Source organism: Malus domestica, chromosome 16 (assembly GCF_042453785.1).
Source record: "Malus domestica chromosome 16, GDT2T_hap1".
Lineage (NCBI taxonomy): Eukaryota > Viridiplantae > Streptophyta > Magnoliopsida > Rosales > Rosaceae > Malus > Malus domestica.
Window position 1 is genome coordinate 7,397,739 of NC_091676.1, and position 13,279 is coordinate 7,411,017.

General features: G+C 37.5%; 3 protein-coding genes across 3 annotated transcripts; 2 read left to right on the forward strand and 1 right to left on the reverse strand.

Moving 5' to 3' along the window:
* Positions 1–3,365: 3,365 nt before the first annotated feature.
* On the reverse strand, positions 3,366–6,978 carry LOC103403095 (ALBINO3-like protein 1, chloroplastic). Its single transcript, XM_008341919.4, has 9 exons — positions 6,191–6,978; positions 6,018–6,078; positions 5,859–5,932; positions 5,644–5,748; positions 5,183–5,296; positions 4,929–5,032; positions 4,554–4,760; positions 4,096–4,472; positions 3,366–3,834 (listed from the first exon to the last, which is right to left on the reverse strand). Exons 1-9 carry the CDS (start codon positions 6,719–6,721, stop codon positions 3,824–3,826), a joined length of 1,584 nt encoding a protein of 527 aa, XP_008340141.3. The 5' UTR covers positions 6,722–6,978; the 3' UTR covers positions 3,366–3,823.
* A 541-nt stretch (positions 6,979–7,519) lies between these two features.
* LOC103425509 (photosystem II reaction center proteins PsbY, chloroplastic-like) lies at positions 7,520–8,478 on the forward strand. The gene has a single exon (XM_008363592.4). The coding sequence runs from the start codon at positions 7,755–7,757 to the stop codon at positions 8,352–8,354; it is 600 nt and encodes a 199-aa protein (XP_008361814.2). The 5' UTR covers positions 7,520–7,754; the 3' UTR covers positions 8,355–8,478.
* A 3,368-nt stretch (positions 8,479–11,846) lies between these two features.
* On the forward strand, positions 11,847–13,081 carry LOC103425508 (uncharacterized). The gene has a single exon (XM_008363591.4). It carries the CDS (start codon positions 12,174–12,176, stop codon positions 12,996–12,998), a length of 825 nt encoding a protein of 274 aa, XP_008361813.3. The 5' UTR covers positions 11,847–12,173; the 3' UTR covers positions 12,999–13,081.
* Positions 13,082–13,279: the final 198 nt, after the last annotated feature.

Below are 13,279 nucleotides of genomic sequence, written 5' to 3' on the forward strand. Positions count from 1 at the left end.
AGGAGTTGGGCTTAGCAATCCTGCCTATTTCGGGGGTCTCGCTAAGACCCCCTAGCGAACTACTTAGTCCCGTTTAGTCAGGGCGAGTGTCATTAAAACTTGTCCCAATTTGTATCACACACGGGACTAGACTCCCACTTAGTCTAGTCCAGTCTAATGAATGCTAGTGAGTGCAAACAAACACACCCTGAAAGTCTATTTAATAACCTTTTTTTTTTGTAGTGTTTGGTTCGGAGAGATGAAGAAGAGTAAATGATGGATGATATGAAAGATGTAGAAAAAGCATATAAGGAAACACATAAAAAATAGCAACTAAAAACCAACATACCAAAAACAATTTTAAATTGTTTTCACTTTTCATTTTTTTATTTTCATTCCTTATTTCTTTTTCTTTTCCCTCTCTTCCATCATTCTTCTCCCTCTCTCATTTGTGCCATATACTTTCTTTGAATCTCAAGGATATCAAACTTAAATAAAAAAATTAAAAACAAAATAGTTCTCATAAGAACCCTAATTTACTATTTTCTTTTCTAGTTTTCCCTTTACCGAGTAGGTTTACACGGGACTTTCTCCTTCAAATCCCTTTTGCATCCTTTTCAACATGAGATCATATATGTCACTGAAAATAAATGTGTTCTATTCCACAAACCCTTTTAGCTAACTTAATTAACATTTAAAACAGTCATTGTCACTCTAAATAAGTCATTATACGCACTATGTTATTACAAATAACTTATATTAACTACTTTCTAAAGCATATTTTTGTACGGTAATAATAAAAAAGTATATGTCATAAACTTACCAGGGCGAAGTCCATATATATATTTAGTAATATATTTCTGTAAATGGGACTTTAATAAGTCCCAAATAAATTTCCCTGTAACATATGATAATATTGATGTTGAAAAGGTATAGGAAATCGAAGTGGCCAATAATTAAGTGTCTGATTATCTGAATACAATTCGGTAGATCAATATCGAAAACAAAGGTACTGTGGATGCTTTTGAGGGGAAGATCCAAAACAACGGTGATGCAGGCATGGATCAGCTTCATCATCAACATCATTATTAGCAAGATTTCAATGTCGACACGAATTAAAAATGCATGCAGTAATTAGTATATTTATATATTTACATGACACTTGTGAAACAGACAGCCGCTGCTGCTGCACCATCTGTCGTTTTGTTAATGTACTCATCATTTGTTTAATATAATCATTTCATATTATTTTTCATGTCCACCTTGTAGCTCGCTAGGGTTGCTGGATCTAAGGTGTAATATTTCTCTAAGATCCTTCCACGATTACGTTACGCACAAACTTGAAAACTATTGCTTGATGAGTGTGGTTAAAGTTGATCTGCCCGGCCAAAATTAAAAAAGTTTCTCACTGTTCTAACATCTAAGAGATGATTTGTCATGTAAAATACTATATCATCAATAACATTTAACGCAATCAAATATATCAAAATATAATATTAAAAATTCATTTTTCATTGCACCCAAATTCTTTATAATAAAACTCAAAGATTTGTCGGACTATAAAGACAGTTAAATCGATATAATGTAAGTGTAACTAGTAGTAGTCGTGGGCTCTATTCTGAAATATTCTTAACAAGAATGCCTGACCAAACCAAGTCAAGCTTCATTTCCAAACCAACGTTAGAGCCAGATAGCTACATGGGATGATAATTAACGATTGCATAATTTGCATTAATATGATTAAACTCCTTTAATTTGACAAATTAGTTTCCAAAGCTTTTGCGACATATATGCACGGCAGACAAAATGAAAATGCGTGCCATGCACTTGATCTGCATGCGTCTGCACTCTGCACTGCAGGCTGACAGCCTACTTGCATCCTTCGGCTGCATGCATGCCATTGCTGATAAGAAAAGTTCCAGACTTTTTTTTGCGCATGAATCATGCACGCATGTGAATTTTAGTGTTTGTAAATTTTTCACTAATCTTGGAATTTTTTTGGACATATTATTTACACGAAGAGAATGAGGGATGGTGTGAAGCCTCATAATAGGCTGACAACGTGGTTTAAATTTTCATTTGGCAAAAATCAAACTTAAGATCTCTGATTTACAAATTAAAAAGAATATAACTAAACTATAATACTAAACCGATAATTTTGCATTTAAGTCTTTTCACTTTTATCAAATGCCATGGGTCAAATTATTCATCACATAAATATAACATCTAGTCAACTTTTAATTTCGACGAATTGTGTTCTCAACTCTCACTGATCACTAATTAAGCAGCATTATTTTGCATCTAATTATAATGCTATCGTTAAATTATCAATTAATTGTAGCATGATCTAACACTATCAAGTTCAGGTGAGAAATAATTAACTTCTTTCCTCCTTTTTTATTTGGGTCAATGAAATCAACTCCTTTCAAATGCCATCAATTATTGTCCTGCTGAGAAACTCGCTAACACACTCAAGTTCAGGAGAAAAATAATCTCAATGACACACTTGACACTGACATGTGAATTGCATGTAATAAAATTATACTTAAAAAAAAAATAGAACAAGCTTGTACTTCAAATTATAATTTGAAGTACAAGCTTGTTCTATTTTTTTTTTAAGTATAATTTTATTACATATAATTTGAAGTACAAGCTTGTTCTATTTTTTTTTAAGTATAATTTTATTACATGCAATTCACATTGTATATATAATTATATATGTATATAGATATATAGAGTATCTTATTTATCTTCTTTTAAGGAGTATATAGTATTTTAAAATAAGATTTTATTTATGTAAAATGCATCTTTTTAACGCAAACTAGTCTTTAAGAAAATTGATATATTTTTACTAAAAACAAATGTTGACAAATAAAGTTACTCGTGTAAATAAGTAACTATAAAATAACTACTGAGGGTAACTCTGAAACAATAAAATAAAAATCCATAAGATAACATTAAGACATAAAAAAGTTTAGGTTAAGATATTATTGAGTATAAAGAAGAGAATTAGCTTCAATTTAACGAGTTAAATATTACCCTTTTCTAATTGAAGAAACATTATTGTAGGTTACCTTCTACGCGTACGCTAAGGTAATAAACACATATACGTTAACTACTGGCTGCACATGTCTCCCGCTAAACACTGTCTACGCCTATACATGTATGTCTCAAAATACCATACAAGGCGACGCACACCATTGACGAAGAAAATATGTCATATCACAAGTTGTATACAATCGTGACTGAACTGGCAACACCCAAGAAATAATCAATCCAATTGAAGGGAACTAGGAGACCATAAAAAACCAAGCAGGAAACCAGCTGAGAACAGTTGGTGTGCAAAAAAAATAAATAAACAAACAGGTACAGAGCTACACAAGGAATTTAACCAGCTGAAATTTTATATCATTTATTGGTTAGTTTTATGGTGACACAATGAGCAATAAAAAAATCTCTAAGAACATCTCCATAAATCTCCTATCCATTTTCCCTCTTCTCACCTAATATAACAAAAAAATAAAGAAAAAATTGTTGCATAGATCATACACGCATTCGAAAACTTCCAGCTACAAAGCAGAACCTCAAAATCTTCTCGTTGATCCTACTCGTCGGTCTTGGATATGATGTAATATACACCCAGTGATTGCTTTTTAGAATGTTCAGCCTGCTTCCCATTTTCTATTTTGACAAATATATAACTAGCCTTGTCAATCTGATTAACTTGACTAACCAGTACTGTCGCAATGCTTACACTCTGGTTGGTTGGTCACTCCCCTCTCACTTGATGTGTGCTTTCTCCAGAACCTTTTTTTTATCCATGGTGGCCGTGGGAGTTTGTACATCAACTGCTTCCTGAAAAACAAGAAAAAATTTGCAGTTGCTAATCAGAAGGCAAGTCAAAATAATTCAAGCATACATCGATTAAGTTTACTAGAGCCCTTTTTCTTTTCCTTAAGTCAAACGATTGTATTACGGAGAATAAATTTCAATCAGAAGCCGCCTAAACTAATTGTTCAATTTGTTCTTGTCTAAATCTTCTTTATTATACCCTAGTAACCCTACACATTAACAAAGAAAACGCTAAATGCAAATATCAAAGCACAACCAAGATACCTTTGTCACCTAGACTTCCATTCAACTTCTGCTCATCCCTCCTATCAACCTCAAGATCAATAGAAACTTCACTGTTTTCCATCTGAAACGTGGACACTTTGTTGTGGTCTTCTTCCGTGTCCTGTATAGACCGATCACCATTCACAGAAACTCTAACATCAGAGGAATTATAAGTTGTGGTCTGAGATTGATTTTCTTCACTCTTGTCAACAACTAATCCAACTTTAACTCCATTTCCATTCTCATGTAATCTGGCTTCTCCCTCATGTCTGTCATTAGTTATTTGAGTCACTTTTGCTGCAGCCTCTTCAGCTTTCCTCTTTTCTTCTTCTCTTTGTTGTTTCTTTCGTGCTTCTTGCTCCTTTATCATTTTAAATCTGGAATATCACAAACTATTAGGAACATAAACACTATATGTACAGAAAAAACATAGAGAAATGACAGGAAAGACCATTTACCTTTCACCAGGTCGTAGACCCTCTGGCGTCAACTTTTCTTCTCGTTTGGTATCCGTTGGTATTGATTTTAATTCAGAGACAGACTTCAGAATTTGGGGTTCATCTTCCTTGATAATGTTATCACTTAATTGAGTAATTGGATTTTTCGCACCCCCAAATTTCTGAAGCCATACTGATTGTGCTGTGGTCAGTATGTTATTTGTGAACCTGCACACACGTATATGAAATATGTAAGATAACATAGGGAAGACTATCACCAAAAGGGAAAGTTACCAGTGTCGTTCTAATGCAGATTAATGATTCACTAGAATTTGAAAAATACAAATAAAAACTTCTATGGTGTTCATAGAACAAAAGGGTTTTACATCTGCTCACCAATAGAGACTTAGACCAGAAGGCACTGATAGAGAAAAATAACCAATAATCAAAGGAAGAAACTTGGTAATTGCTTGAGAACTCTTCATGTTTGGATCGTTGCTCTGAAAAAAAGGATACCACATGAAAAGAATGAGTAATTGTAAATCTGGCTCAAACAAGAAATCCCAGTACCAAAGAAGGTCAGACATAGAAGTGCTAGTGAACTTTATCTAACCAAGGTTTGGACCAGGGAACTGAGTCAAATGACTGACCTGTGGCTGTGTTGATTGCATAATTTGAACAGATATGTACTGTGAGATAACCAGCAAAACAGGCAGTGCAAGATATGCCAGCGTGTCTGACCATCCAAGGGGTGGATGACCATCCTGAAAATTTATAAGAAACCAAAAGTGAAAATGAGATCCACAAACCATAGGTGGGTCGTAATTATATATCTAGTAAAGCAAACATCAGAACGATCCAAATTTCAAGCGAATACAAAATCTCCACAAAAACAATAAATAAAGACATTTAAGAGTAGAAAACTGGAAACAAAAATAGAGAGCAATTTGAGATTTGCGTAAGTGTTGAGTCGGAACTAGATAGCTACATAATTTCGAGGAAAAAAATTGTAAGGCTTGCATAGAATCCAAGTTAAAAAGATTTTTTGTTACTCAGGGCAATAAACAGAGATAAAGGGAGAGTTTTAGCTTGAAGGTGAAGAAACACCCACTACAAATGGAAAAAGCCAAGAGATGCCACTTCCATTTTGTCGAGCAGCAACTGTTGTAGGACCAGCCAAGGAGGGTATCCAGAAGAAGCCTTCTGTAAGGAGTCCCTTTATATAGAAATGCACACACTTAATAAGAGCTCGGAGTGATTATAAAGCATAAATAAATAACAGGAGGTTACTAAAAACCAATTAACACGAATACGAGAGGATGGTACCTCATTTGCCACATTTGAAAGAGCTCTATATAACCCAATCCACACTGGGATTGTTGCAAGTGTAGGCAAACATCCTGGCGCAAAACGAAGCGAAAAACCAAGAAGGATAAGATATATAATCAAATTGGAGGTTAGAAGAGTTTTGGAATTAGCTTATACCTGCCAAAGGGTTTATGCCTGCTAACTTGTATAATCGAGCAATTTCGAGTTGAATTCTCTCCTACAAGTAAAAGTTTACAACTTGAGCTCATAAAAATCTAATTTTCAATAATTGATGAAATGGGTTTGATTAAATTAGGTGAAAGAAAGATGGGTATGCATTGCATTTGCACCTGATCCCCAGCATAGCGCTCTTGCACAGCTTTCACTTGAGGTTGCAAGGACCGCATAGCCATGGCGGACTCCACCTGCTTCTTGGTCAACGGGAAGGTAGCAGCTTTAACAAGAACGGTCAACAGTATGATTGCGAAGCCATAGGAGTACGGAACGTGCACAGCAGAAAGCCCATCTTTCAGAAACTTAAGAACGCTCTCGAGGTAATTGGTGATCCCAGAAAGCCAATCGCTGCTCTGTTTCGAAGTAGTCAAATTATCCGACGACGATGACGACACCGCCGCATCGGCCACCGTGTAAAGCAAGCTCTCGGCTTTACCGAACAGCTCCTTCAGCACAGCTCCGGCATCTTCCGGTTCGGGAATCAGACCGGGACCCAGGCCGAGCCGGGCCACCACGAGCGAGCCGCGGAGGAGGGGCTTGGAGTGGAGAAAGCCGTATAGGTGGTGGGTTCGTGGGAGGAGAGGGTTCGGGGGCTTGGGAGATGGGGCGAGGACTGTGCTGGGTCGAAACGACGATAAAGTGGCCATCTTTGGAGGGGTTTGGGAAGTCGGGAAATTTAGAAACCCTAAAAGCTTGAGCTGGAGCAAAGAGATGAGTGTGGGTTTTTAGCATCTCTTGCTCCGATTCATGCGATTGCGAATGTCTGGTTTTCCAATTTGACGGGACTCTTGGAAGTTGAGAGGGTGACCAAAATGGCAAAATATCAATTCAACGACTTGTCGTTTCCCCTTCACCTATTTGTTGAACTTATGAGTTTTGAGCTTTGTTTTTATTTTCCAAGAGTTTTGGGCTTTGTTGCCTCTCCTAAGATCTATTGGATGACAAGCACCTTCTTCTTGTTGATGGCAAAAGGCCAAGTTAGAGGTTCAATGGCTTGGGATAGGCCCATGGTATATTGTAATTATGGATTTATATGCTCTATTTCTTGATCATGTATTAGATTAATTAGGGAGTGGCTAATCCCGTACTCACTTTGTTTATGCTCTGTTATTGTTCTGATCAGGTATTAGATTGGTTAGGAGGTAGTTGATCTCGTACTCACTCTTGCTACGCTCTATTCTTGTCTTGATCATGTATTATATTGATTAGGACGTAGTTGATCTCATATTCACTCATTTTGTACTCTAATTCCGACTCTCCTAACTCACGACTTCTCTTATTTCACATAACTAAATGTCATTGTAGATTTGATATATGCATATAGCCATGCATGTTTCCCGACTATTCTAGAGGCCAATTAGTGACAAAGAGCTTAACACAATTTGTGGTTTAGCCATCAATAAACTCAAATTACAAGAAGTGATAAGAAATTGTAAATATGAGGTTCTTGTAACACCAATCACACTCTCTAGATAAGAAAAGAATCCACACACCCCATTTCTATTGGTTCCCACCCCCCTAACTTTGCCCCACATCTATATTTCCCACACTCCCCACTCCAAACCAACCATTGAATCCCATCTGATCTCACTTCCCTCTGCACTGCACACAACTGAAACATCAAAGCAAAGCAAAGCAAACCAACCAATCCCAAGCTCTCCACAAGAAAACCCTAAACAAATGGCAGCGACCATGGCAACAATGGCAATAATCAATGCGAAGTGCTTGAGCTCCACCACCACCCCCAAAGTCGCCACCAAGCTAACCGCCGCAAAACCCACCTCCCTCCTCTCATTTCAAAACCTCCCAAAAGGTCTAACCCTCTCAAAACCTATTGAACTCTCCAACATGTCCCCTTCCCTCGCCGGCACCGCCATCGCCGGAGCCATCTTCTCCACCCTGAGCGCCTCTGACCCCGCCCTGGCCGCCCAGCAAGTAGCCCAAATCGCCGAAGGCGACAACCGCGGCCTCGCCCTCCTGCTGCCCATCATTCCCGCCATCGCTTGGGTTCTGTTCAACATTCTCCAACCGGCTCTCAACCAAATCAACCGCATGACAAACAAGAGCGTGGTCGTCGGGCTCGGGCTTGGTGGGTTGGCTGCGTCCGGGTTTGTCTCGACGCCCGAGGCGTCCGCCGGCGAAATAGCCATGATTGCTGCTGATGCCGCCGGTGACAACAGGGGGCAGCTGTTGCTGTTTGTGGTGGCTCCGGCGATTCTGTGGGTGCTGTACAACATTCTACAACCGGCTTTGAACCAAATCAACAGGATGAGGTCTTAGAGTGATGGGTTTTTTGTATAGGGTGCGATGGCACAATTGTTGATGAACTTGCGTGTAATTGCACTTTTGTGTTAATGGCATATTAATATGTGTCTATATAATCTGTTTATTCACTCGAGCAAAACGGAAATTGAAGCTCATGAGTTTCCACGATAATGCATGGTCATGTTGTCACCAATTGTAATGTGCAATTGGGAGAGAAACATTATCGCCAATTTGATTACATTGTGTGCGATGTTTCAAATCAGTAAAATTATATCATGTGTTTTAACTTTTTAACTTAAAGATACACAATTAGCTAGTTATTTCGTAACAGTGACATTACAAGTGTAATACAGTTGTTCTCTACAGTTGGACATCTGCTAGGTGCTAGTTAATAGCCTAGTGAAAGATAAGTGTTTAAAGTCCTGGATTAGATTAGGCATCAACTCACATTTTAGCTTCGCCAAAAATATTTCGAACTTGATGCACTCTGAAGTCTCATGACTTTATGATTGATTCGTACAACGAACCTCAAACACAGGGTGACCATATCTCATAGTACTCAACAAAATGGGAAAAGAAAAGAAGTGGAGAACCAAGTAATAAGAATCGGATCAACTAGTCCCTCAAACACAAGGTGGCCATATGATTCCTAATTTTTAAGTATTTGATTACAGATTTCAAGGGAATGCTTATAATTTTTCTATTTATTACGTATAAGTAAACACATAAAATAATTAAGAAGTGAAGTGATTCATTTTAGTAAACACAGAAAAATGAAGAATCAAAATGACTCCCATTTCTATTACTCACAGGTACAAAATGAAAGTAATTATAATTTCTTTTACTGGTAAACATTGCCCTTAAAGGGTAAACGCATTAACAAACAACAGTTGAGAATCTGTGCTTGAATCTCCATATTCTCCTCTGACTCGTTTTTGGGCCGAACCACACCTAAAAAATCTCTATTCAAAGCAAGTAATACCCGGTCCATAATGGTATTGTGGACAACCCAATCCCATCAACCAAAGGAATTCGGCCCAATAAAAAATGAAAATACTTGTGTCCCCCTCGTAGGGGACTTACTTGTCCCTCTATTTACGGTTAACAAACTTTTACCGTCCGAACATCATATATAGAACTATTCATTATCTTTATCATCACTTAAGGATTATATATATATAATGATTTGATTTGGAGATCCTGAGCCATTCATACGCATCAAACAAATGAACGGTTCATCCTAAAGATGCTACTTGTTACAAAACCGTTAATTGGTTTAACACGTATGGATGATTGTTTGCAGATATGACCTTTAATTAGTTGATGATAAAGTGAATGAACAGTTCCGACTATGATGTTCGGACGATAAAAGTTCGTTAATCGTAAGTGAGGGGCAAGTAAGTTCCCCAAGAGAAGGGGTTGGGACACAAGCATTATCCAAAAACAAAAGATTTTGTAAGAAGAATTAGGAAGTTTTCCCTTCTATACATCAAAATTGCATATTTAAGTTCCACATTTAAGCAAGAGCTATTAGATTATGTTATGTTTAGACGTGTAACTTAAATGTGTGCTTTTGATGTGCACTAGAAATTTTTATAAGAATTAGTCGGTATGATCCCAAACTTTATCTTTGAGTAACCTGCTAGACTTAATTAGCACATTTTGTACATCACATTTGTATCACTGCTCCGTCGATATAGGACTCACTAATACAAACAGGTCTCACATCGATGATATAGATCGTTTGGAAGTTCTTTCAAAATGATTAAAAGAACTTTTGTTGAAAGTATTTTTTGGGTTCCAAAAGCACTTAAAATGCATTTTGGAAGAAGCATCAGTTATGTGGTTCTTCTTGCAGGAAGCACTTCAAGTGATTTTTTAAGATTTCACTTGCATTTTACTAAGGAGTTGTTCTAAAACACTTTCATCAAAAATGATTTAGACATTTTAAAATCACTTCCAAAGACACCCTGAAGAAGTAGTATAGATATACATTGTAAAATTTGCTTATGCGATGTACAAAATGTAGTGACGATAACATTTTTTATTCTTTTGAGGCTTGTGTGGCACATGAAATGGAGGAGCCTGAGTGGTGTTCATCGCAACTAATCAAGATGGAAGACGTAGCTAGGCTTCAACAACAAGCAACAGATGTGATCACAGGTCACGGAAGCCATGCAACAATGTCAATATGCATATGCATATGTAACCAATGCAATGTTCATCACTTTGTTAACAAATATCAGGTCGATCGGGACTCCAGAATAATGCCACTTCGACTCGTGCTTGCGCACTTACACACCACTTTTCCCCTCTCTGGTTGGTCATAGTAAAGTTTTATATTAATCTTCTTTGTTTATTAATGATCTTCCTTATACTAGAGTTACTTTTTACATAATTAATTAACGCATAGTTTTGTGGCTGAGGCAACTGAGTGGTTGGTGCATTCCACAATTCCATTCATTATAATCTCCATTTTCTTTTGGAAAATGCTAGTAGATCATGTTTTTAGAGCATATTGTATAGACTACGTAATATGTTGATTAATGATTGAATTTTTCTAACAATTTAAAGAAGAAATCTAATTATAGACGGAGTCAATGAAGGTTCACTGGAGGCAGATGCCCCAACTTAAGTAATTTCTTGTTAAGCTACAGACTGTAGTTATATACATACATATATTATATTTGAAGAAAGTATATGTATCTAATATCAAGCAAACTCCTATATAAAATATAACATGAGCAAAAGTGCTCCTGTTTCATCATTCAAAAGAAAAACCCATTTCTCACCTCTCATTTATTAATATTTTTCTCTTCATTTTGCCACTTTCTATTACTACACATAAATTTTTGTAACATTGAAATTGTGATGAATTATCATTTGAAACCATCCTCATTTTCATATTAGGTACAAGTCATACCATAATAAGGTTTTGTTAGTTGTTTTCGGATTGCCCCCATTAGAAGAAATTTCTAACTCCGTCCCTAAATCTAACCATCACTTGCCACATTATGTAATCTACAAAAAATATGGTTTAAACATATGATCTCTCTAACATTACTCTTTCTTTTTTATTCATGCAAATAAGGACATGGTATTTAATAAAGGTCTTAGAGCTAAGAAGGAAGTTTAATATCATATAACTATTTACACTATCCATCTGTTATGTTCAAATAGCTTTAATTAATTAACTGGCTAACAAGGTTACAATGTTTTAACTTTTATACATGTCAATTTATTCTTTATTATATAATACATGCCATTATATGACTAATGACTTCCTCCTTAATCATGCTACATTAGTACATTGGGACCTTGGTCTCATCATTTTTTTTTTTGCCGAATTATATAATTGACTACCAATATATTTATTATTAGAATAATTTCTTATTAAATTGTTTGTTTAGTAATTTATATTATCAAACTGCGAATCTAAAAATAGGTTCCGTTGTATAGTTAAAATTTGCAGTCTGGTAACAAAACAAAAAACTTCTGTCTGGCAACGTAATTGATGTGAAGTTAGAGTTTTTCTTTTGAGTAAGTTTAGGGGACGTTAGTTTTAGTTACAATTTACCCTTTTAAAACGAGGAGTTCAGCTAGGAAACAAATACGATTGAGCGAATACATCTCTTTCCTTTTTGTTGCTGGAAACTTGGAAAATATATACATCTCCTTCCCCCTCCAACAAATTTATACAAAATAGATGCCTATATAATATAGAGTTCAAGGAATAGGAGGAAGAAGACACAAGCCGAAGAGAACTGACGGAGGTCCTTGAAGAGAGAAAGAGATATAGAGAGAGAAAGTGAGGGGAACTCATGCAGAGATAACATGAAACACAACATTCCGACTTTCAAATACTTGTTCCTCTCTCTCCTCCTCCTCAGTCTTCCCATTCTCCTTCTCGTCCTCCGTCTCCAACCCCACAACCTCCACAGGACGGCCGCTACCGCCGTCGCCACTACACACAATAACATCCTCCCGGTTATACAACCCGAATCCCAACAAGAAACAGAAACCAATACCTCATCCGGCAAAGACATCCGAATCCGACCAGGCTACACCTCCTACGAAGCCTACCTCGAGCGGCAGGTCAACAAAACCAACAACCCTAGGCTCCGCCAGTTATGGACCACCCGCGACTGGGACCGAAAAATCCAAGTCTTCTCCCAAGTCTTCCAACAAATGAAGCGCCAGAACCTCCTCACCAACGGCTCCAAGGCCCTCTGCATCGGGGCTAGAGTCGGCCAGGAAGTTGAGGCGTTGAAGCGAGTCGGGGTGTCCGACTCCGTCGGCATCGACCTCGTACCGTTCCCTCCGCTCGTGGTCAAGGGCGACTTCCACAACCAGCCATTTGGCGACGACACCTTCGACTTCGAGTTCTCGAACGTGTTCGACCACGCTCTGTACCCGCGGAAGTTCGTTTCCGAGATCGAACGGACGTTGAGGCCCGGCGGGGTCTGCGTTTTACACGTGGCAATCTCGCGGCGGACGGATAAGTACTCGGCGAATGATCTGTATAGTGTGAAGCCGTTGGTGGCAATGTTTCGGAGGAGTAAGTTGGTTCATGTCAAGGAGGTTGACGGTTTTGGTGCTAACACGGAGGTGGTTTTTCGGAAACGGCAAAAGGGGAGCCCATCCAACGGTCCCAGTTGATTGATATAAACCAATTGTCACTCTGCAAATATGTGCAATATAATTTCTTGTTTAATGGGAAAAAATTTATTCAAATCATGTTATTATTTGTGTATATGCATTCTTGCTTGAGCAATGATTTCCATCTAATATCTATTAGAGAAACATAATCCTTCTTTCTCATGAGAATGATAAGGAGACTCTGACACCTCACATTTTAACGTTAATTTTCGTACTAAAATTATAAAATGTTGTGGACGACAGAGAGTGTAAGATCCCACATCGGCGGGGTAGGGGTTGGT